Genomic DNA, 25,598 nt, shown 5'->3' with positions numbered 1-25,598 from the left:
TCTCTGTGTTTGTTTCCACCTGTTGCCAGTTTCAATCGCCATGTGGATGTTTTTCTTCTCACGTACAAGTTGTAAACAGAGAAACTATAAACAGAAGCTTGCCAATCTACTATAACCATGTATAAATCACTACACAGCTTACATTTCCAGGCCACTGTGCCCTTTGTCACGGTCCTGATATTTCCTTATTCCACCTTGCTTCCTTTTCCAAAGTATTTCAAATGTATAATTCATCTAATCAAATCATATTTTTTATCAGTCCTTAGAAGGATCTCTTTTAGAATAAACTTGGAGCTTCGTTGTTGTAATTTTTTTGTATTTGTTTGTTTGAGGGTTTTAATGTATGCTTAGCTTTGCTCTATATCCAAACCTGACCCAGGACTCAATGAGTAGCCCAGGTTGTTAACAAACTTATGATCCTCTTGCCTCGTCCTCCTCAATGATAGGGTGATGGGCATGTAATACTGTGCCCAGCTGTGACTCACAGGGAAGAACAGGCCAAGCTTTGAGGAATAAATGTAAAAAAACATCTAGGGATCAGGAGAGGAGCTCACCCGGGTATATCACACACCAATGGAACCACACTGCAGATCATATGTGGTCCAAATGGGATCTCACTCTAGCAAAACCAAGGAGTGTTCGGCCTCCTGATCTGCAACAGCTCTTTTTTCCATTTCCTTAGAGCATAAATCAGTAGACAGAATCTTTGCCTTACATATTATCAGCAAATTTTGAGTAGAATATTTGCAGTTTTGTTCTGGGTCTTGAGTAAGCCAAGGCCCACCCTACTATGGGGGCTAGGAGAAAGACAGAATCATCCTGCAAAGTGAAAACACTTGTAATGTGGAGAGCTAAGGTTGGGTTCACCTGTGCATAGTTAGTGGGTCAAGGCTAGTTCTAGTGCTATCTGTGAGCACTCAGAAGTTCTAGAAGGTTCTAACAAATAGAGAAGTTATTGTTTCATTTTTACTCTCTCTGCCTAACTTTACCTGCCTTGGATTAGTTAATCATACAAACTCTTTTCACCAGCAACCGTTTCCATTCTCCTAGGACACTCACAGTACTGTACAAGCTTCATTAGACATATATCCTTTGGCTTTCCTATTTCAAGGGATTGAATGTTGGAATGGATACTGTAAGAAAGACAGCCTGTTGGCCCACCCAAGATGCTAGCTAGCCTCAGCTATCATCTTCTCTTCTTCGCAGTGTCATGGCCTATGGGACGAGGATGACATTGTAGACAGTAACACAGACAAGGAAGGATCTGATGATGAGCTGTCCCTCGATCAGGGCAGAAGAGGCTCCTCAGAGTCACTGAAGTCCATCAACTTGGCTGCCTCTGTAGAGTCTGTCCATGTGACCTTCCCAGAGCAGCCAGCAGCCATCCGGAGAAAACGCTCCTGCAGCAGCTCCCAGATCTCCCCACGGTCCAGCTTCTCTTCAAATAGGTCCAAAAGAGGTATCTGTTGCATGGCCATTAGGCTGAAATGAGCCCCACACAGTCTCATTTATCTGGTGCCTCTGCACCCGGGGAGGGGAGTGGTTTGGTGCTATGAAGAGAAGATATTGTGACATGGAAGAAATATGCTCTGGCATCAGACAGACCCAAGTTCAGATCCTGTTTCATCTGTGTGTAGCTTTGTTATTCAATATGTGTGAGTCCATTCAGGGACCAGGATTTCAGGTAATAGAGAAAAACAGCCAGAGCATGACACAGTGTGTAGCAATATAAAGGCACATGATAATATGTCCATCATCAGTAAAATCTCTTCTGGCTGTGCTATAAATCGTAACAGTTTGAAAATGGATGATCTGGAGAGGTGGCTCAGTGATTAAGAGCACTGACTGCTCTTCCAAAGGTCCTGAGTTCAAATTCTAGCAACTACATGGTGAATCACAACCATCTGTAATGAGATCTTATGCCCTCTTCTGGTGTGTGTGAAGACAGCTACAATGTATTTATAAATAATTTAAAAAGAAAAGAAAATGGATTTAGATTTTGCCAATGGAGTTTTTATGGGCATGGAGGGAAGACTGAGCCCAGAATCTTTCTCATATTATATACTAGACAAGTGCTCTATCTACCACTGGGTTCTGTCTGCCCCTTTCACTTTTACTAGTTTTTATTTTAAGGGATGTCTCCCTTCATTTCACAAGCTGAATTTAAACTCATATAGAATAGGTGGGCCCTGAACTTTTAAACCCTCCAGCTTCAACCCTTAATAGCTATGATTACAGGCCTGTGCCACAAGAGTCACCTTCATTTGGAGACTTTTAGCAAAACTGTATAGTTATTCCCTAAACTGGTCATTAATTTCTTATTCAACAGAGAGTGAGATCAGAGAGTAGCTATCCGTGCAGTTGCTATTGGAAAGTAATTGGACCTTTGTGGTTATGTGGCTCATGGCTAATACTTCCCCAGGTCTCATGCATTTGTCTTCATAACCTACTTATCCATCTGAGTAACTATCTGGATATTGGAAGACCAGCTCATATTGGTTTTACAGTTGTAGAAAGCGGGATATGAAAATAAGTCTGAGTTACACACCCTCATCTGGCAAAGCTGAGTCCTAGAACATTACTGAGAAGGAGTAAAAGTATTCTTCCATGGCTTTCTTCCCGAACAAAGGCTTCAGAAGCATGAGAAAGACCCACTGGGTGTGAGCCCACAGATCTATGCCAGCCTCATCACATCAGTGCCTTGCGTCCTCTGGTGCAGTCGAAAGCCTGCCCTACACCCAACCTGATTTCTGTTGGCAGATCCACTGTTTGCCCTCCAGCCTGCGCTTTCTCTTCTTTTCCTGCTCTTTCTAGGTAGCACAAGCACCCGAAACAGCAGCCAAAAAGGAAGCAGTGTTCTGAGCATTAAACAGAAAAGCAAAAGAGAACTTTACATGGAAAAGCTTCAAGAACATTTAATCAAAGCAAAGGCCTTTACCATAAAGAAGTGAGTGAGTAGAAACATTGGGCTGTGTGTGTTGTGTGGAGCTGGGGAACTGGTACCAATGGCTTCCTGTAAGCCAGAGATGAAGAACCGAGATAAAGTGACCCAAGGTTATATAGTTTTAGAAGCCATTTGTTAGTAAGTGCATAAGTCAAGGGTTCATTTTATAAGTTGTGGGCATTGCTTCTGAAAGTTCAGCCAAGCATAGAGAAGAATGAGGTTCACATGGATGGGAGCCATGGTAACCCTTTTCCCCCAAAGAAGGGGCCAGGCTGCTTATTCAGTGTCCTACAGTTGGTCCCTAGCCTACTTCACAGGTCCCTCCACTTGTTGGTGATTAAAGGGTCAATGCCCAAGCACCAGGATGGTGAAAGGCACAACTTGGGACTGTAATGTGAACCAAGCAAGGGCCAACCCTAATATAGATAGATAGGCCCAGACTTGGAGATCCTGCAGCACTTAAATGGGACCTTTATTTGAAGGCAGAACCCAAATCAGAGTGAGGATATGGTAGAGGCCTGAAGGGCGTGCCAGAGACACCAGGGCACAGTAATAATGGCAGAGAAAGGAAATAAAGGCCAAGAAAGGCAGAGAGATACCATAATGGGCATAAAACCTCCAACTAGAAGACATGTGGGACATCTGACATTTATCTATGCTCAGACCTGGCCTTCCAGGTCTCAGCGTGCTCAAGAGCTCCCTCACTTTACCCTCCTCAGACCCTGTACCTCAGTCAGAGTATCGCCCCAACGTTATCCAAGACAAGACTGCACTACACACAGCTCTGCAGCACGGCTCCCATGGCGTGACTAGACGGACCCAGATAACCATATACCCAGAGCCTGGCTCTTAGTGCCTTTTGCCATTCTGTGGTGCCTCAAGGGAAGAGTCACGGCTTGCTGCAGGTCACTTGCTTTGGCAATGGACTTATCTTGTGTTCCTTGAGCAGGAGTATTTCCAGAGGACTCTGCCTTCGCTTTAGAGGAAGGTGGGACTTGGATAGAGAGGAAGGAGCAAGAGAAGTGGACTGAAAGTGTTATCAGTCGTTTTTCCCTCTGGCCCTTCTGAAACAAGTGGGCTTGTCTTGCAGAACTCTACAAATCTATGTACCCATTCGGCAATTCTTCTATGACCTCATCCACCCAGACTACAGTGCTGTGACTGACGTGTATGTGCTGATGTTCCTGGCCGACACCGTGGACTTCATCATCATCGTCTTTGGCTTCTGGGCTTTTGGGGTAGGTTGAGGCAAGGGTCTCCACTCCTCCACTAGCTTTAAGATCTCCATCTTGGGGAACTGCCACTCATGCTTAGCCTGTTCTGTCGTCCCCAGAAACACTCGGCAGCTGCAGATATCACCTCTTCCCTATCAGAAGACCAGGTCCCCGGGCCGTTCCTGGTGATGGTTCTCATTCAGTTTGGAACCATGGTGGTGGACCGTGCACTCTACCTCAGGAAGACTGTGCTTGGCAAGGTCATTTTCCAGGTCATTCTCGTGTTTGGAATTCACTTCTGGATGTTCTTCATCTTACCCAGTGTGACTGAGAGGTAAGGTTTCCCCCGCAGACATCCAACAGGACAGGACAGCAACATAGTAAAAGGCAAGGATTTTGGTGAGGTTCACTTCAAATCCAGAGTAGGAATTGATTTCCCCTCCTCGGTGCTTTATCTGTATTTCATACACATTGCAAAAAAACAAAGAAAATCAATGGCCTCAGTACCATCCAAGACCAAAGATCCTTGAGGTTAAGGTTTTCTCTATAATCTAGCTGATGTAGAGAGGAACTGGATTTGGTCTTAGGTGCACCCTTTGGTGGGGAAAAGGACATGATACAATGTCATATGAGAAGCTCATGAGAAAGGGTTATTCAGCTGGTTGAAAAACATATTGGGAGATGATAAGAGGGAAATGATAGTATCTATCATGCGGATAACAATGGAGCCTTAAAAACACAGATAGAGGACCAGGAAACCTTGTTATGAGATTATGTTATTTCTGTGGAGACAACTATTGCTAACAGTTAAAATGGGCTGTCGGTAAGGATGAGTGAGTTTGGAAAGGGTAGATATCACCAAGCAAGTACACGGTAATCTCAGCATTCAGGAGGCTGAAGCAGAAGGATCCTAAGTTTGAGGCCAGCCTGAGCATTACAGCAAGATTGTATTTCAGGAGTAAGGCAGCCTGAAGCGCTGCACTAGGAGAAGGGCTTGAAGGTGCTACCGGTTTTTCCCTAACACCTAGAATGGAATAGATCTAAAAGTCCTCAGTAAGCTGAGTTCTAAAGTACCCGAAATTCTCTTTCACTTCTCCCTTCTCTTCTACATCCAAACTTCTCCCTTTTCTCCTATGCTCTTTGCAACCCACAGATCCACCTCAAACCAGTCTTGTGACCAAGTCAGTGCTTAATGTGTGAAGAAATTAATGAATAAAAAGAACAAGAGAGAAGATTGCTGTAAAGAAAAGAGGACCACCCTGTTAGGCTATCCAAAAAGTGGCCCATAAAAGTGGAAGTGACCAGGTCACATAGTAGGGCTGTGGGTTTTTTTTTTCCTGGAGCTGAGGACCGAACCCAGGGCCTTGCACTTGAGGGCTGTGGTTTTTAAATAGATCAGAATGTATGTATATGGCATAGTTCTCTCTGCCATTGGCTTGAACAGTCGTGTTCCCAAATCAGTGATAGCATTTTCAGAGTCCATTTGTAAATGCTCCCTCGTATTGTAACCTGTTCAACATCTTCAAACGTCTTGGAAACCATTCTTATATTCAATAGCAAGTTTGATCTTCTGTCCAAACAGCAATCATCCTTAGTCAAGTCATATGTGCAACTCATAGATTGGGATGGCTAATGTTTCCACACCACATAAGGCAACTGGCTCAGATGTAGCGTACAATGGGGAAATCCAAAGTGTTCCTAAGAGTGAATGGCTATAGCTCAATGGAGGAGCCTCTGGCCTTTCCAGTTAGTTCCATAATAATACACGGAGGAATTGGATTGGTTAAAGAGGCAAAAATCAATTGGGAAGACTTTCCTGATTCTGAAATAGATAAAATAAAAAGGGACTGTTACCCTGAGGAACACTGCAACAGTCCAGTAAAGTCCACATTTGACCATGCATAGTCAGAGAACATACCTAATATTAAATGATTAGGTAAGTCAGCTATTCTGTACAAATATTATACCTTGAAGAATGTTGGGAAGAATATGTTAGTTTATAGTATAGTTAATACTATCTATGCTTTAAATCAAGGAAATAAGCCAAATTTGATCCACAAGAGAGCTGATGAATTTACCCATTTTTTTTCCTGATATGTAAAAGGTATCTCAGAGCAGTTTCTGCTATATATTCCAAATTGTGGGTCTTTGAAATTAAAATGTAATTTCTTGAAGAGTATGCTTTAATTTGGACTATGGCAACTGCATTGCATATGCCTGTATGAGAGTGTTTATTGATGAATTCAGTTAACAATAATTTAATGTAATCACAATCTTAGCAACTTAATTATGATAAGTCACAGAGGATGCTCCAGTCATGAAGTTAAAATGAGTTTTTTTCTTTTTTAATTGTTATATTTTCAATTTGGGAGTAATCCACTAGATAGAGAATTCTTTAGAATTATCCTAAGGGGTAGAGGGGACATTTATTTATCTTTTGTTTTAAACTGTTGCCTTCTGCACAAGAAAAGTGCCCCATTCCTTTACCTTCTATAATTTTGCTTTTTAGGAAATTCAGCCAGAACCTGGTGGCGCAGCTCTGGTACTTCGTGAAATGTGTGTACTTTGGGTTGTCTGCCTACCAAATCCGCTGTGGCTACCCAACACGCGTGCTCGGAAACTTCCTCACGAAGAGCTACAATTACGTCAACCTCTTCTTGTTTCAAGGGTGAGGGCACTGACTGTCTTGCCTGTCACCAGTGGAGGGGAAGCAGTGGGAAAGCTGTGTGTGTCTTCTACAAGGAAGCAGAGGTGTAAGGCATCCTGAAACTCTTACAGTGTCAGCAACACTCAATTTCTTGTTTTAGTCACCTTTCCACACATAGTCATTCAGTACCTGCCAGGAAGTTGCCCTAGAATTACCCAGACTTGGTTAATTTTCATGTTAGTAACTTACCTAGTTATCATGATAATGTTTGGAGATAAAAAGTACAAATACCCCTCTTCCCAAAGCTCAGGAATCACCAAAGGAGAGTATGGCAGAAAGATTCTAAAAGCCAGAGGCAGCAGGTGACCACAACAAAGGAGTATTTTCTGGACACAGCAAGGCAATTGTAACTATGAACTCACAACAGTTGTAACAACAGCATGCACAAGACACGTAAGGTCAGTCCAGACAACGTCTCAGCTTGGAACAAGAGCTTGGGTCACAAAGACCACCCTTAGCTGAATTGCTATTGGCAATTGATGACAGCTAGGAGACTGAGACTCAGTTTTCTTCAAGGGTGTGAGTCCTGGGAGGCTACACATGCTCATAAAGACTGCACTCCATGGGTTTAAAAATAAAACAACCCATGGAATTGGGTGGGAAAAATACAATGAGACATATAAAGGAGGAATTATAGGGAAGGAAATGAGAGGCCAATTATATAAAATCATTCTATACAAGTATGGTTTCTCAAGCAATAAGAGGGGCAGCGAAGTAAACATATATAAACCTTAAGTATTAATATATTTCTGGACATAGTAAAACAGAATGATGGGACTCTGAACCACTCCAGAATACATCTGGAAGTTTTTGTGTGCACGGAGTTCATCCATGAAGAACCCGAAGTGGCACCATGCTGCCTGCTTCTGATGGTTAGCTCATCAAACGAGCTACATTACTTCATCCACAAGATGATTTCCATGGTAGCATACCCTTGCATTACCCCAAAAGTTAACACCATGTTTTAAGAGGTAAAGTAGCTGTAGACAGAGCGGTGCCTCAGTGGTGTTAGCTCTGAGTCCTGGTGATAGTTCAGAAGAAAGGCTGGGTGCATTCAGATGTTGTGATCAATCGCATGTTCTACCCTAGGCCTGAACCTGATGTTTTTCCCAGGTATTTGTTTATTATTTAATCTGTAAAGCTGAAATAACCCAGGGGAGGGGTTCTGGGTGATAAAAAACTGTTCTGGGGATCCCAGAATGAGCCCAGTTTCCCAGCTTTGGAGAAAACCTCTACATTCAAAGACCCTGGAATAGTCAGTCCTCAGAGCCTTCTGGAGCTTAGGCTAGCCCATTCCTCAATACAACTCAAGACAAGAGGCTTGGGTAGACAAGTTAACATAACAAGCCACTGATTGTGAGTCCTCTGACTCCAGTGACACTGCCTGGTCCTTCTGCCCTCCCCCATTTGCTGTCATCTTTGTTGGGTGTATACTCTTAGCTGACTCATCCCTCAACAAAGCCATAGGAACTCAAATAATTTCTGCCCAAACCTCTGTACAAACACATGCGAAAGAAACAATCAATTTCAGTATTCTTTTATTATGAAATCCCAGTGAATTACACCATCAGAGAAAATAGGAGTGAAAATTATTAATCCATATACTCAGTTTATCTTTGAGTTTGTTTATATAGTGGATTATGTTGATGGACTTCCGTACATTGAACCATTCCTGCATTCCTGGGATGAAGCCTTCCTGATCATGATGGATGATCATTTTGATATGTTCTTCGATTCGGTTTGCGAACATTTTATTGAATATTTATATACTCAATTTCTAATGTGAAGCAGTTGTATTCCCAGTTGGGTTTTACTGTGAGAATCAACTTGAGAGTTTGTGCTTTACATAAATTGTTTCATGACCTCCTGACGTGGTATACAACAGGGCCATCCTCCAAATGTCTGTCTGACTAAACTTGGTTCCCGGCAGGTTCCGTCTGGTCCCATTTCTGACTGAGCTGCGGGCTGTGATGGACTGGGTGTGGACAGATACAACCTTGAGCCTCTCCAGCTGGATTTGTGTGGAGGACATTTACGCACACATTTTCATCTTAAAGTGCTGGCGAGAGTCGGAAAAGGTAAAGAGGAGACGAAAGTGTCTCTTCCCTGCCTGCTGCTCTTAATCACAGGTCTGTTACAAGATTAATGTGAATGCTCAATGCTTTGCGGCCAAATGGATGAAGCAGGGGACAAAACCCACCATGAGCCATAAATACAGCATTGACTTCCAACTGGGTTGGCACAGCATCCAGATGTTGGGATGGGAACCTTAAACTCTCTGTTAAAGAAAATGTTATTCTACCAGGTGACTGTTAAGTTTAAATATAGGTTAGCTTTGTTGGATATTCTAAAAGTTCATTGTATGGAACTAGAATATCTGGTATATTGTTGTATATGGTGTATACATATATAATGTAATGTATATATATTACATTGTATATATATATTATATAACACACACACACATATATATATACATTTATATATATATATATATATATATATAGCAAGAGAGAGAGAGAGAGAGAGAGAGAGAGAGAGAGAGAAAGAGAGAGAAACATACAACCAGCATTAGCTGAAGGGTGAGAAACATCTTGTCTTACCTCAGAGAGGTCTCTTTGGAAGAGGCTCCTATAATGTGCCTAACACCTACTGTGCATTCCCAGCTCTCCCTAGCCGAACAGCTCTACAGTTATTCAGGAAGCACACTCGTTTATGAGGTTTCTGGAATTGAAGGAGCTTGTCAGTGCTGAGGAGACAGAGACAACGTTTCACATTGCCACTAACCCTTTAGGGACTTCAGCTTGGGCCAAACCAGAATTTGTGGCTTTGATGCTAAAAAGAATGTCAGGACTTTGCCATGAAACAGGTCAGAGATTTCTGTTAGAGGTTTCTTTTAATATAGGTTTAAGCACAAGAGCTCTGAGCAAGAAATGTACTCAGAAGAAAGTAAGAGACAGATGCCAGATGGCAGAGGTGTGGGTGCCTCTAAGAGAGAGCAGACAGCCAGTTGTCCAGTGCTAGCCTCATGCATTCTTTTGGTGGTTCTCATGTTACATCTCAGGAACCTGCTATGAATTTTTTTTTCTTTTCTCCTTTTTTTGGGAAGTGAAATTACAGACCAGCTCCTTGGGTAGGGTTACAATCTGATAAACTACAACTGGAAGCCCCTAAAATCACTAGGATCATGCAGTGTCTTGGTACATTTTCTTTCCTGGAAATAGGGTGTGTGGTGAGATTCTCAGAAAACTGCAGGTTTATGGCTGAGAAGGGGGCCTGGACACTTGTGAGTTAACATGTGGGTGCTGGGAATCAAACCTGGATCCTCTGGAAGAATAGCCAGACCTGTTGGCCATCTCTAATGTCTCTTGTTTGTAGTTTAAGAAGCAGAAAAACTGGAATGATGACAGAACATCCTAGTCTGTTGTTGTTGTTGTTGTTGTTGTTGTTGTTGTTGTTGTTGTTGATGATGATGATGATGATGATTTTGTTGATGATGATGATGATGGTTTTGTTGTTGATGATGATGGTGGTGGTGGTAGTGGTGATGATGATGCAATAAACACCTGAAACTGGGAAATTCATAAAGAAAATAGATTTATTTTCACTTTGGGCCCTGCAGGACAGCATCCTTTTTGCTTCCTGCCTCTCTCTGCATTGTGAAAAAGCAGAAGAAGAACCTGACAAGTCTGAGAAAGAAGTGGTGATGGCCTCCTGTGATGACATGACCATTCCTCCAAGAACGTTTAGTTCACTCATGAGGACTCCTTGTGTGGCTCAAATGCCCTGCAAAGGTCCCACCCTGTAGAGAGAACGCTCCACTAGCTGGTTCTCTGGGGATAAACTACAGCCCACCATAGGGAAAAAACAGGAATACCAGAGGAGACAGGGTAACAACTAGGGAATCAAAGGCTTACAAATGGTCACAGTGCTACTATATATAATGACTGGCTACAAATGAGCCCACTAGATCCAATCAGGAATCCTCTGGTTCAAAAGCAAAATGTAAGAAGTAGAAATAGCAGCTATTTTCAACACTGTGAAACTGAAAAGATGGTATACAAACTAGGTTCAGATTTGTAAGACATAAACCAACAAACAAGACAAGTGGGCAAACGCTCCAATATATGTCAACAGAAAATAAAGACATTCCTAACAATCAATGCTACTGATGGTAGTGTTGAAGCCTACAGGGAGAGAGGATGATGGCCTTTCCTCATCCTCAAAGAAGCTCAGGGTTCCCCTCCTGATGGCCTCAAATCCCATGAACGTCAAGAACATAAGCCTGCCAAGCCTGCGGACCTGAGGCTGAGTTCTCTCTCTCCCTCTCCTCCTCCCCCTCCCTCTCCTCCTCCCCCTTCCTCCCCCTCTCCCTCTCTCTCTTATGCATTACATTCTCCTTCTGTGGCAGCCTAGATTCCAGCGCATGGTAACTCATGTGGCTGGAACAACCTGTTACAAACGGAGGACTTGAGAATTGTGTGGCCTTTGTTTTCAGTCTGCCACAAACACTTGTTGAGCCACCATGTGTGTGGCCAGAACGCTGCTACAGCACACAAAACCCCAAAGCATTGGTCATACGGTGCAGTGAAAAGATACTTGTCATGCAGATAAGTACCCTTACAATAGATGCTTTGCACCCTTTAAATGGATGCTTTGCCCGGAGCACCTTCTGGTGCTCCCCAGAAGGAAGGGGGGCTGGAGATCTATCTTGAATTTTGGTGCATCTTGACAGCCAGCTGATTGGGATAAGGTTTTTGCCCCTTGTCAGAACAAGGACAGAGGAATCAGGGCTAAGTTTGAGTTGTCCAATGCTGTGAGGGACTCATTCATCTTTACAGAGCCTCCCTCTTGTCACCTCTCAGGCACCTGCTGAGTCTTCCTAAATCCTTGTTTTGCAGAGATACCCTCAACCCAGGGGCCAGAAGAAGAAGAAAGCTGTGAAGTACGGCATGGGCGGAATGATCATTGTCCTGCTCATCTGTATCGTCTGGTTTCCTCTGCTCTTCATGTCTTTGATCAAGTCTGTCGCAGGGGTTATTAACCAACCCCTGGATGTGTCCGTCACAATAACCCTGGGAGGCTATCAGGTAATCTAGTGTCCTCCATGTTCTAGGACCTTTCCTGGTGCCGTATTTATGCACGAGAGCCCTAACTAGGATGTGCAGTGATGGTTCTCAAAGCCAGAATTTTTTTATCTAAATGTTCAGTGATCAGCAGACATGTGTTATATGAAGGAAAGTGCAGGGACTTGGAGACAGGGTAGATTCATTTGCCGAGGCAATGCAAGGGCCTGGGTTTGATTTCCAGCAGGGCAAACAGTAACAGCAACCACAGTAATAATAGCAGTTCGTTGGTTATGAGCACTGTCGGCGCCTGTGCCGCCAGTGTGTGAATATCGGGCGTAGGTCTGTGGGGTCACCAGTTTTTAGCGAGTGCCACCAAGGCTTTACTGAGATCTCCTTATATACCCGAGGCAAAAGCCGTGGAAAAACAACAAGGCAGGTGACAAATTCCCAAGCAGGAAAACAGGAAAAGTCTGTGTGGTGTAAATTCCGGCCCAATAAGGGGCATAAACAACTTCTTAACAACAACAAGCTGGAAGGCTCGGTGGGGAGGAAGGGTGCCATGGAAAACCCCAGCCCCAAATCAGGGGCTAAGAGCAGCTCCCAAGGGTGTAAACAATTTCTTGCTATAGCAGGCTAAGAGGCTCAGGAAGGGGGAGGGAAACACCAAGGTAGGGCCCAACAGAGCACAGAACTAATTAGTGCAAAAGGAGATCTCTGAGGCCAACTGCCTTTGCAACATCTGTAGTACATAACTATGTAAATCTGTTTGTTTGAACCCTAACTCAAGGAAATACCACGTAATGCTGACTGTACCCTGTGCCCTTGTTTTCCAGCCTATCTTCACAATGAGTGCCCAGCAAAGCCAGCTGAAAGTTATGGATGGTACAAAGTATAACGAATTCATAAAGTCTTTCGGCCCCAACAGTGTAAGTAGATGTATGCCAGACTCTCTGAAGACCAGCTATGTAGGCTCTCTCGCTGGCCGTCCAGTGGCTGGATGGCTTTGTCTATGCCCTTATCAGCTACACATGGCCTGGCTGGCCACTGGCTACTTTGATCATAGTAGAGAGTGTAAGTGATGATAAACACAAGTTTAATTAATTTTAATGACATCTCTGCGAGGTTTTACTCATTTAAACAAATGCATACAGATTTTAAACTGTAGTGCTATTGATCTCTGATTGGCCTATCCATTCTGGGAACCTTGAACTCAAAATATGGTAAAGCACTAGGTAGGTATGTGCTTAAGAGCACATTGGTTTTGATAGCAGAAACTGAAGTGATTTGAGTGTTTAAAAAAGAAAAGAAAACCTGATTGGTGAAGGAAATGATCCCAAATACATTGCATGAATCTGATTGGATCTGGCTCTCCTTCGCCATCCTGAAAACAGAGGCCTGCACTTCTGACTGGATTTATGTTATACACTTTGCAATCTGAGGGGAAGATTTCCCGAGCAATTTCTCTTTTAATAGAACTGCCTTTAAAAATCCTATGAGTTATATGACAAGTTCTCAAGTAAAACACGTATTTAGAAAAAAAAGAATCTATTATATTTTAAAATGTTAAACGGAGAGAAATGTATCCCTGAGCACATAAGACAATGGCAGTGTCCCGTGGTAGGATTGTACCTGATGGTCTTCATTTCTCTGCAGTTTACATTCCAATAATATGATGGCATGGCTTTCTTCATAAAGACGGTTTCACAGATGATTTATGGAAACAGATCAAGTAATCAGATCTGTTTAAAATATCCATCAATGCTAGCAAAACTAATCTTGGCGATCAGCATCCCTTAGGATGGGTCCTGGGTGGATTAAATCTTGTCTCCTGGGAGGAGGCGATGCTTCCTTGGTTCACGGTTTCCTTGGCAAAACGATGTGAATGATGGGCTTCTCCTTTACTGATTGATAAGAATGGTTGAATACCTGCTGGGCATGGGATGGGAGCTGCCTTGGGAACCCAACACCTTGGGTACCACGTAACCATTTACTCCTAGGGAGACCTCTGTAAAATCAGCTAAAAGAAAGAGCAATTGCTTCCTTTATGAGCGTGGCGAATAGAGTCCATTTACCTGTGTGTATTTGTGTGCATCCAGGGCGCTATGCAATTTCTGGAGAATTATGAAAGGCAAGACATAACAGTAGCGGAACTGGAAGGGAATTCGAATTCTTTGTGGACCATCAGCCCTCCCAGTAAGCAGAAAATGATACAGGAGCTCACCGACCCCAATAGTTGCTTCTCTGTTGTTTTTTCATGGAGTATCCAGAGGTAGTTACTGTGTTTCCATGCATCCTTCCCTTTACCTAACCTTACCTCAGGCTGGGGGAGAAAACAGAAGCACAGTTTGACATGATCTTGACAAGCAGCCACTTTCCTTTGATGCTAAAATTCACAGTTTGTTTATGAAAAAATGGCTTTTTCCCGGAACCAATGACCAGACTAAAGTGTCTTAGTTCTTCTTTTAATTGTTTTGGGGTGTTTTTTTGGGGGGGTGTTGTTTTGTGGGGTTTTTTTTTCTTTTGAGGAGGAGGAGACAGCAATGAATGAATTTTGTTAGCAAGACAGAAAAGTGGAAAGAGTGGTTTAGAAAATAAACAGTGCCAAGAGCTCCACAAAAGTTTAATATGAATATCAGAGGACTGCAATGTTTGGAAACTTGGACCCCCATCCCTGCTGCACTGGAGATGTCTTGGGAGATCTGTTCTGTGGGTGTGAGATTTGAGTCCCAGAAACAGGAGACCCAGATGAGGTCCCCCCCAACCAGAGCCAAGCCTGACTTTGCTTTTGTTTGGATAAACTAAGTCTTATTAAAGGTTTTTGCATCTAGACATTTCACTAAGTGCTTTAGTCATTTGCATTTGGAGTCCTCAGCAGGACAGAGCAGGGTCACTTGGTTTTCTTTGTCAGTCTTAAGACCCAGAACCCCAGGAGAGCCACCTGCAGGAAGCCATAACTTGAACTTCCTGACTTTTAAGAAATCATAATAGCTCATAATAACAGCTCACTCTATGATTCTAACAATCAGAAGCAGGAGAATCCCAGTAAGGGGCAGCCTGAGCAACACAGTTAGGTCTGGACTACTGAGTGAAACCTTGCATTAAAAAACTAACAAAATGAAGGAACCATGGCAAGTTCAGAGGAAATCTTAGAATCTAAAAAGAACTTACAATAAAATTGGAAAAAGCTATTTCCAAGAAATCCTTCAGAATGCTTTTTGTAATCTTATTTTCTCCTTAATGCCTCCAATCCCTCAATTCCAATTTGTACCAGTGGCCATAAACTTGGCTTCTATTCTTCCCTCTGAAGAGCCACTAATCCATAACAAGAAGAAAAATAACTTCTGATTAGGCACGGTTTCTTAGACATTAGCTCTGCTGGTCACCAAAGAGACTGCCATCGTTGGTGCCTGAAATTCCTAACACTTGCTGCTTGCCCAGCAGACTCTGATCCCTCTATTGTGCCTTATGAGGTTGTGGTCTCCCTGAGTCTTATTACTTTGGCTGTTAAGAAGGTAGAGATAGAGGTAGGGTGGCTGGGAAGGTTGGGATGGAAAAATATGGAGCCACTGAAAAGTCAGTGAGATGCAAAAGTAAGACGAGTGTCTGAATCTTCCAGACTGCAGAGCAAACACAGACATTAAACTTTTTCTTCTCTCATTCCTTCCTTCACAGAAACATGACTCTGGGTGCAAAGGCTGAAATAGCAACGGACAAGCTTTCTTTTCCTCTCACGGATGCGACACGAAGTAGCATAGCCAAAATGATTGCTGGCAATGACACAGAAAGTTCAAACACACCAGTGTAAGTTATGGTACCCCTATGAATACAGCTTTCATCAGAATGAGAAGCCTGTCACAAAAGTAATCGAGATTCTTTGAGGCTGCAACTGTGCCTTAACTGACAGGCTCCGTTTTGCTAGAATAAAGACAGTTCATGTCAGTCCCAGTCATAGGACCCTTTCTCCACTTTCCCTGCTGTTCTGCTATGCACATGTTGTTAATGACAGTAAGTGTGGGGCTGGCTCCAGGGACACTCTCCATCCATGGTAAAATATTGTCCTGCCTTCCTTCTAGCAAAAGCACAGTGTTCTTCCACTCTCCATGATCAGTGCTCACTAAGTCCCTGGGCCCTGTTCTCCATCCACTGGGTGTCACTGTGCTGATCCCAATGTGTCTAGAGATGTAGAAACTCCTCAGGTTCTCTTAGAGCTACCTGTCCATCATAACATGAACCAATGTTGCTGCATTTCCTGCCCAAAGACTTCACTTAAATGATCCAGGCTTCCTGTCATCATGCCTACCACCAGATCTAGGAATCCAGTGAGGCCATTCACTTTCAAAAGAAGAAAACAAGCTGAAGATTGTTTCATTCATAGATTGCCACCAGTACTGACACCTGCCCTTCACTGCCTGTCTCTTAGCCAAGGACAGACCCCTTCCTCTGTCCTTGTGGCTGAATGTCAAACTGGCCAAAATGGATTGGGAAGACAGGCAGGGAGTTAATGGGTAACGGACAGTTGGTGAGGGGAAAATAAGAACCAGCAGAGGGAAGATGACATAGATTGAAAACTGACAGACCATTCTCCATGTCTACTGGCAACTTCCCCAGCTGTGTACTCTGGGCTGTCGTGGCCCCCTGCTGGTGAAGGCCACTAGAAGATAGTCATCTGGATACTTAGCTCCTTGACTTCATGAGTCCCTGATGTTTAGGAGCTCTTAAAGATCATCACACACACACACACACACACACACACACACACACACACACACACACACACACACACACACACACACACACACAATTTCCAGATGAAAACAGGCAGTGAAGAAACTCCTAGGAGAGAAACAAAACTCAGGGTCCGTCCTCATACTCAATCTTCACCGAATCAACCATGCAATCTTCTTGACCATAGGTATTTTTGAAATAAAAAAGTAAAGTCCAAAAAGAATTGACCACTGAAGAGAACTGCTAAAATATCCAAGCCAGGAAAAAAAAAAGTTCTTCTTGCTCATTTCCCCAGTGTAGGGAATGCCAGGGTGTTGAGGTGGGAGTGGGTGGGTGGGAGGGGGGAGCATCCTCATAGAAGCAGGAGGAGAGGGGATGACATTTGAAATGTAAATACATAAACTATCCAATAAAAAAGTTCTTCTTTCAGTAACAGGTCACACATGTAAGACTTGCCCACCACATGTATTGGAAGTCATATGTATGTCTGGGTGGAATCTGAAGTTACATGTATGTCTGGAATCCATGGAGTCTCAGCTTTGGTGAACTGTGGTTATAATAAAGTCTCATAAATTAAAATGGGTATACAATGTATTATTGTATGAGGACTCTGTCCTTATTTGTTCTAAGGTCAGAATAGCAGCAACAGCACCAGTTGTGGGTGTGGAGATGACTTAAGTCCATGTCTTTATTTTCTTAATTTGCAGGACAATAGAAAAGATCTACCCGTACTACGTGAAGGCACCCAGTGACTCAAATTCAAAGCCTATAAAACAGCTTCTGTCTGGTAAGAATGAGAGACCACTTCAGAGCTGTGCAAATCTTGCTTGTGTCCATCTTTAGAAGTCTGTATTTCGAATATTTATCAAACTGTCTTCTAGTTATGTCTCACCCTGCACTGTGAGAACCAAGAAGAATCACGGAAACACCTGTAAATCATGTTCTTCGTCTTCTCCTTACTGAGCAAAGTCCCCAACTGAGCCATACCCATGTTTTAGGTCTTTGCTTACTTCGTTCTTTGAGCAACCAGATTCTTTACGGAGAATTACATCACACATTGGTAAACATGATGGCTTCTCCCACTTAATATGGTAAAAACAGCTTGAGACATGTATGATCAAGCCTCAGGGTCCGTGCATACTGACAATGAGTTTTTGTCATTGGACTTTCTAGAATAAGTGATTTGATTTGGGTGACAGACACATGCCCCATGACACTCCTGTCAGCCATAGACTACATGCCTGTATAACACTTACATATAGCAGTATACACCACTGAATGTGGTTACTAGCAAACAAGTTGAATCTGGGTTTATATACCTATGATGTTGACACAATGACAACCTTGTATCAGTCCATATCCTGTCACTGAATGACTGAGAGTATTTAATTTAGAAAAATTTGTTTGACTTCATTTCCTGAAGTCACTGGTTCTTTTGATGATGCTGAAGTACAGTGCAGGTATCCAGTGTGAGTTCATTCACTAACCTGGACGAAGCACTCTGCACTAGGCAACAGGCACCATGATGGGTACTGGAGGCTATGCTCCATGATGCTCACATTTAGCTGGTAAGCAGTTAAGATCTTACATGGAGATGGCCATAGTAAGTCATGAGGGTGAATGCAAGACTATCTCTGTGTGCTATTCTTCAGCAACAAGAAAAGAGCATGCTTTTGTAAGTAACTCAAAAGTGCATGGGTCAATTTTATATCTCCCTTTAAAGCAGAAGTGGTTGTAACTGTTTAACCTGAGCAAACAAATGGATTCTTCTCAAGTGGCTATGTGAATGTCCAAGCTCCCCTCTGCTACTGTTTCAATAGATGACCGCCCTACAGTGGATGCTCCTGAGGAGGATGCTTTCCCCTTCTTATAAAGCATCTTATTTCACAAGGTCCTTCCTCCTTCCAGGCAGGTTTAAAGAAAACCGTGCTCTCTCCTTTTCCAAAGCCAGGCTCTCTCCATATCCCACTCCCAGCCCTCTTTGTCTTCCAGCCTGCTATATCATGGAATTCCCTTCTCCCTTCACAGCCCCTTCCACCCCTTCCACTCAGCAATGTCACTGTAGACATGTGTAGCATTAGCTGACGGTTAATTCCAGTTTACATTTGAAGAGACTGATACTTGAGGTGTGGGTAACACATTGGATGGAACACATACTCAGTGGAACTAGATCCAGACTTAAAGCTCACTGGACCCAGGGCAGGATGATCTTGCTTGTGCCTCTCTCTATTCTTGAGTACCATAGTTATTACTATTCAAGAAAGTCCTCGGTTAGTCATGTTTTTACTTGACAAAGACTTTCTCTTTACTATTTTTCTGCTATTCATCTTTCTTTATCCACTATCCCATCTTCTCATAAGTCACCCCACTATCCATCCATCCATTCACCTACCCACCTATTCATCCATTCACACACTCATCCATCCACCATCTATTTACCCATACTTACCCATATGCACATCCATTCAGTCACCTATGCACCCACCCATCCATCCATCCATCCATCCATCCATCCATCCATCTATCCATCCACCTACTTACCTATACATCCATCATCCATTTATATGTTTCTCCATCCAACAGTTACTCTTCTAGAGTCCTAAAATCAAAAACTCCTACCATGAAATATTGGTGACCCATTTCCCATACTTGTGAGAAGTTTGGGACTATGGAAGTATGCATGTTTGTCCCTGAAGATACAAGGAAGAAATTTTAGGAAAATCTGCTCCATGGTACTCTAGGCTTCTATTTACCCTGTCTCTTGCTCCTCCTTTAGCTTTTTCTTTAAGCTCCAACAAGAACAACCAGTGACCAACTATGGGTGTCACAGCTTTGAAGACTTTCTTGCTATCAGTCCTTACTAAAATGAACACCACCATCCCCCGTCACATATTGGAGGCAGCAAAACTTGACTCTTGTGCTATTTCTTCTTTAAGCAGTTATAGATTCTACCATCAGAAGTGACTCTCTCCAAAGGGAGAGACCTTGACTGGGCTCTGTGCTAGTTGCCACATGGCCATAATTGTGTACATAGTCTCTTCCTATTAAAATAAGGAACACTATATCATGTCATTCTAGAACCCCTCACCACCTGGTATAGTTAGTACCTTCCTCCTAGCAAGATACTTGGGATGTGCTGGCAATATAAATGGATCCACTGCACCAAAGGTTGGTGGTGTGGATCTGGGTGTACACCCTTGTCTCTGGAAGATTAGCTCAGCCACTTCGTTGGTAGACTCTCCATCAATCTCTGTGGTTTGGCTGTTTTACACACGTACAACAGCGAGAGAACTCTCATCTGAGCAAGACCAGTGCACACTTCCTCTCCAGGTGCCTTTGTCATGTCCCTGTGTGTCTTGCATTCTGGAACTGAGTACTACATGTTGACTGGGTTTTGCCATCTGGGAACTTGTGATTTGCATCAAATCCTGAGACCCTCATGCTGCCTTCATTTTTGTCTTTCTCCCCTTCCAGAAAACAATTTCATGAATATCACCATCATTTTGTTCAGAGACAATGTCACAAAGTCCAATAGTGAGTGGTGGGTTCTCAACCTGACTGGAAGTAGGATATTCAATCAGGGATCCCAAGCCTTGGAGCTGGTGGTCTTCAATGACAAAGTCAGCCCCCCAAGTCTGGGCTTCTTGGCTGGCTATGGGTAAGGAGTCATGTAATGATTAACAGTGCTAAGGTCTGAATGCTACGAAGTTGAAATAGCTGCCTTTTCCCTCCCAGGAATTGAGTTGTGTTTCTACACTATTAAGAGTCACAAAGCCATGGCCTTTCATTTCAAAACATGGGGGAAAGAGGTCCAAAGGCATCGGGATGCCCACTGAGACTCACACAGCCCTGGGAGACATGTGCTGTGCCTTCCTGCTGTTGCATGGTTTCATGCAATTCGGTGTAGTGGCACCACTGTTTGGCTTACATTGCTCTCTGGCCCTGAACAAAATACACTACAGTATTGATCCAATCCAGATCACTTCACCTTCCGGTATTTAAACACCACAGTCCAATACAATCTAATCTACAATCACCCTTAAGATACAGTTTTCATGTTACCTTTTTTTTCAGAATTAACCACATAAAAAAAAATTCCATCCAACATTTCATTATTTAAAGTAGACCTCAGGATTGTCAGAGGGAAAAGAGGTACTTTGAAAAGAGCATGTGCAATACAGTTGTGTTTCTACCCAACGTGTTGGATTTTTGTCAAAGCCCAGCCAACGTGTCTTTCTAACCATATTCATATTTTTCTCCTTGCCATCTCTTTCAGCATCATGGGATTGTATGCATCCGTTGTCCTTGTAATTGGGAAGTTTGTTCGCGAATTCTTCAGTGGGATCTCTCACTCTATCATGTTTGAAGAGCTTCCAAATGTGGACAGAATTTTGAAGTTATGCACAGATATATTTCTTGTACGGGAGACAGGGGAACTGGAGCTGGAGGAAGACCTCTATGCCAAATTGATATTCCTGTACAGGTCGCCAGAAACCATGATCAAGTGGACTAGAGAAAAAACAAACTGATCCCTAAGACCAGGACTGCAAATAAAGCTAACATTCGAATCTTTTTTCTTTTAAGAAAAGCACAATACTCTAAGAGCTAAGCAGTTCTAGTCTGGCAGCAACCATTCTCTTCTGATGAGTGGCTGAAAGAAGTTCATTTTCTTGTTCCCAAAAGCCACCTCATACAAGAAGGCGCTGTTGAAGTTCTCCGTACTCCCATTTCTCTAAAATCAGGGCTCATTGCTTTAGAGGTTTTTTTTTTTCCGGTCAAGAGTGTCTTGCCTTCTTATCAGTTATATGAAAGGTTCATGTAGGGTCCCTTCCCTTGGAGAAAGGCACCTTTGTCTAACTCTCTAGGGACCTCACCTTTCCTGGCGTCATAGTCAAAGTGCACCACACAGCTCTTCTCCCCGCCGGGGAAACTGCTGAGCAGAGACCCCCGTGAGCCCTCAGCACACTCCAGATGTGCAGCAGCAATAGGAGGCAGCAGTACTGCCCGAGTTTCAAGAGGAAAGAGGGGACCCCCAAACCCAGAAGATGTGGCTGGAAGGACAAGCCTCATTCTAAGCAAAAAGATAGCATAAGCGATACTCCTACTGCCTTATCTCAACTGAAGACTGGTGAGAAATCTTTCTATTGAACACCAGTGACTTCTCAGGAAAAAAAAAAAAACACTCAGCAAAGCAACACCGTGGACTCCTGCTTTTGAGGTCGGGTGGTAACCACCCTCAGGTAGCGGTGACCATTCTGCTAAAGACGGCTCCAGATGCAACAGAAACAGAAGGACAGCAGTGGTCAGCTCAGCCTGACAGGAACACCTCGGCTTTATGACCCCAGTGACTGAGGCCACAGGGCTCTTCTGCCTCTCCCCACCCTCCTCCCCACCTCTCCTCATGCCCTCACATGCTTCCTCCCATGTCCATGATTTAAGGCAGTGGTTTTTCCAGTGTGTGACATTTCCCTTGCAGTTTTTCAGGCATATCAAAGAGTTTACATATTCCAATTCACATTTTTACATCTAAGACGGGTTTTTTAAGTTCATAATTATGGAAGAAATATGTATATTGAGCTTGGGGGAAACAAGATCATGATGGCCTTTTCTTAAATTATTATCATTGGGAACACAACCTCTTCATAAAATAGCATTGTAGCATGAAAATTGATGATTGAAATGTACTTTTCATTCAATACTAAAAAAAAAAAATACTGTTTCTGAGAAGAACCATTGAATGGGCTAGAATATGTCAAAAATCACTCCTGTGTACTCTGGGTTCAGGACTGACGTAAAATAAAGCACATCTTGCAAAGTCACCTGAAGCATGCTCTATTTATACATTCCTTCATTTATTGGTCCTCTGCATGGGGGAGATAAAGTGATTGATTTCGATATAGCATACTAATAATCAAAATAAGAAAGCACTTGTCCATTCCCTTTGGTAGGTAGGTGCTATGGAGGGACAGTATCAGCAAGGGTCGAAGCAATTCACAACGGGGAAGCAATGACAGCTGCTATGGAGCCCTTTTAATAGCAGAGCTCAACTAATTAATGTCTAGCATCTTCTGGAGAATTGAGTAGTATACAATAGTTCTTGTGGTGGCTCAGCCTGACAACATAAACTGTTACACCCAATCACAGCAGCCATGAAATCAGGTCACAAGCCTGTGTATAGTTATAGAACTCTCTGACGGCACCAGGCAACTAGAATTAGCCACTATCCTGTAAGTCGGGTACTTATGGGACTTCGTAAGCTTCGCGGCCCACCTCCAGACTTGCTAAAGCCCCTTGCCTTCAGCTACTGATGAGAATGCAGAAAACCCTCCTGGTCCCTAAAGGTTGCTGCCCAGGTGGTTCAGCCGATATCTGTTAACTGTGGCATCTCTCTTCTCTTCCTGCACAGGAGTAGTTCTGTCATGGTTTGCAATAATGATGTAGAAGAAAGGACGGGGTGTAGGGAATGATTAAGCCTTGGGGGCTAGGCTGTATGCCCTTGAACTGTCCAGAAGTCCTCTAGATATGGTCTTTAACCCTGGTATCTAACAGCAAAAGCCTAAATTCCAGTTCAAAGTGAATTCAACTCCGTCTTGAGCAACTTGGTAATAGTTTTCTATAACTTAAAAGGGAAAAAAATTACAAATTGTGGCTCGGTGGTAGACTATGAGGCCCTATTCCAATACCAGATCTCCAAATTCACCTTCATCCAAATGCCAAGAGAATCTTCTTTGAGGAAGGTTGAGAGATGCGATCATTTGTGGTTATGAAGATAAGAACCTAGGGGGCAGTTTAATAGCTGTGCATTCACCCGAGGACTCGTTTTGAGTTCTCCCCTAGGGCTTGTAATAGTCATAGCTTTTCGGCCCAGCTAACAAACAGTACGGCTTGAGTTCCATCTTGTCCTTAAATCCTCTCAGAACGTGGTTGGTGACTCCCATAAGATTTATGCCTCTACTGTAGCAACAAGATCATCTCACTGGCTGTCCCCAAGCAGCATTACTCTGGGAGGTGGTTCTGACTCAGAGTTTCTGAAGTCACTAGAGCTATAGGACTTGAAGGCCCCATTGTAGATAAAGGACTCACACAGCCAGAAGCAAACACGGGCTGCGGTGCCAGTAGCTGCTCTCCCTGAGAGCATTCTCTCCATCAAGATACTTAGTGTCTTGGCAAAGTGGTGGTTGCCCTGCCCCAGGAACCCTGAGAACTATGGCTGGAGGAGAATTGTTCCTGGACACAGGAAGGCACATTCTTTCAGAGGTCTCCTATGGGGTCCACAGGTCAGCCATATTCACTATGAGACAGGGATATATGAGGCAAGAAGGCAAAGCAATGGCAGACAGTGGAAGACTGCTGCTCCAACGGAGAAACCAGGGCCATTCTGTTAGCTTCCAAAGGAAATGGTAGGGTACAAGATGGCTGAAGAAAGGTCTAAGGTTTTTCTCCTGAGCAAACATCATATAGGAAACCATGATGGTTTGGGAATGTGGTGTCATTTATATCTCAAAGCAAGAGAGTACTGAGAAGGAGCTTTTCCTGAGAGTTCCAACTCGGCCTCCACCGGATCATGAGTTCCTCAGGTGTAGGCTCCATGCCACTTACTACTTATGGGAAATGGCTGAAGAAACGTAAGGTCCTCAAACTGCACTTCCTCAAGTGTGTTGCTGGCAGAAGCAGAGATGGGGAGAACCTCCTACCTGATGTTAGGAGAGCGGTAACCACCAGCATCCTTCTCTGGTAGCTTTGTCATCCCAGTCTGGGATAAACTTGGAGAGTCGTTGTGCCAAAACCTGGTGTATAAATGTTCAGGGTTAGACTTGCTCCTCTTCTTTTCTTCATTATCCCTGTGTATTAATAAAGAGGAGCTACAGCAGGAGGGCGTGTGGTCACCATTTGTGGTGGTTTGAATGAAAATGTCCCCCACAGACCACAGGGAGTGGCATTATTGGAGGTGTGGCCTTATGAAGTAGGTGTGGCCTTGTTGCAGGAAGTGTGTCAGGGGGGTTGGACTTCGAGGCTTCTGAAGCTCAGACCAGGCCTAGCGTGACTCTCTCTTCCTGCTGCCTGGTGATCCAGATATAGACCCCTCAGCTCCTTCTCCAGCACCATATCTGCCACCCTGCTTCCCACCATGATTATAATGAACTAAACCTCTGAACTTGTAAGCTAACCTCATTTAAATACATTTTTTTTTAGAAGAATTGCCATGGTCACGGTGTCTCTTCACAGCAATAGGACACTGCCTAGGAATTGCATGGATCTGTAATCTTATACCGAGGGTGAAATGTTTATGTTTTGGTATGTGGGGGGGGGTGTATATGGTGCATGTGCAAACGTACATGCTTGTGCATGTAGAGGCAGAGAATGCTAGGCCTCCATGTACTCGTCTATTCCCCTCTTCCTATTCTCTGAGAGCACTGTGCCTGGATCTACGCTAGTGCCCACATTCACAGTGAGCCTTCTGTCTCTGCTTCCAACAACACTGGGGTTGCAGACACACACAGGTGGCCATGCTCACCTTTTATTCAATGCCAGGTGCTAGGCTCTGACCTTGCATCCTCAGGTTTGCACAAGCGCACCCACCCACTGACCCACTAAGCTATCTTTCCTGTTCCAAAAGTGCTTGTGTGTTTGCTCCCTCCTCCCTTTCTTTTCTAGCACCATTTTCTTTCTTCTTTCTTTTTTGATTTTGATTTTTTTAAAAAATTGGTTCTTTTACTTTTGAGGTTTTAAGATAAGAACATTAAGAACATCATTTACCCTTTCACTTCTCTCCCTCCCGATGTTCCGATAAAAGCTGCCTGCTGCGGTAGTAGCCTGTGTACGAAGGTTAAAGATGACCGGACCAGTGTACATTTTCTAGGCCCCTGAGCATGCAAGAGCAGTGAGAGTTCTGAGGGTCTCCAGTTACAGCACCCATGATCCAGCGAGGAAGTCTGTGT

At 43.5% G+C, this 25,598-nt stretch overlaps 1 protein-coding gene across 3 annotated transcripts in view; it reads left to right on the top strand.

Annotated features, from left to right (window-relative positions):
• Positions 1–22,478, top strand: part of Piezo2 (piezo type mechanosensitive ion channel component 2) — a 367,176-nt gene extending 344,698 nt beyond the window's left edge. For all 3 annotated transcript variants that reach the window (XM_032885463.1, XM_032885461.1, XM_032885462.1), the window contains 13 exons: positions 1,207–1,459; positions 2,815–2,947; positions 4,035–4,182; positions 4,278–4,492; positions 6,668–6,826; positions 8,796–8,943; positions 11,767–11,955; positions 12,768–12,860; positions 14,031–14,203; positions 15,607–15,735; positions 17,367–17,446; positions 20,134–20,317; positions 20,936–22,478. In XM_032885463.1, the coding sequence (XP_032741354.1) occupies positions 1,207–1,459; positions 2,815–2,947; positions 4,035–4,182; positions 4,278–4,492; positions 6,668–6,826; positions 8,796–8,943; positions 11,767–11,955; positions 12,768–12,860; positions 14,031–14,203; positions 15,607–15,735; positions 17,367–17,446; positions 20,134–20,317; positions 20,936–21,188 (2,157 nt within the window). In that variant the 3' untranslated portion in view covers positions 21,189–22,478. The remainder of the gene's footprint in view (positions 1–1,206; positions 1,460–2,814; positions 2,948–4,034; positions 4,183–4,277; positions 4,493–6,667; positions 6,827–8,795; positions 8,944–11,766; positions 11,956–12,767; positions 12,861–14,030; positions 14,204–15,606; positions 15,736–17,366; positions 17,447–20,133; positions 20,318–20,935) is intronic.
• The last annotated feature ends 3,120 nt before the right edge of the window (positions 22,479–25,598 follow it).

Source organism: Rattus rattus, chromosome 15, assembly GCF_011064425.1.
Source record: "Rattus rattus isolate New Zealand chromosome 15, Rrattus_CSIRO_v1, whole genome shotgun sequence".
NCBI classification, from domain to species: domain Eukaryota; kingdom Metazoa; phylum Chordata; class Mammalia; order Rodentia; family Muridae; genus Rattus; species Rattus rattus.
The sequence above is the reverse complement of the archived record's forward strand: the minus strand, read 5'-3'. Positions and strand labels throughout refer to the sequence as shown.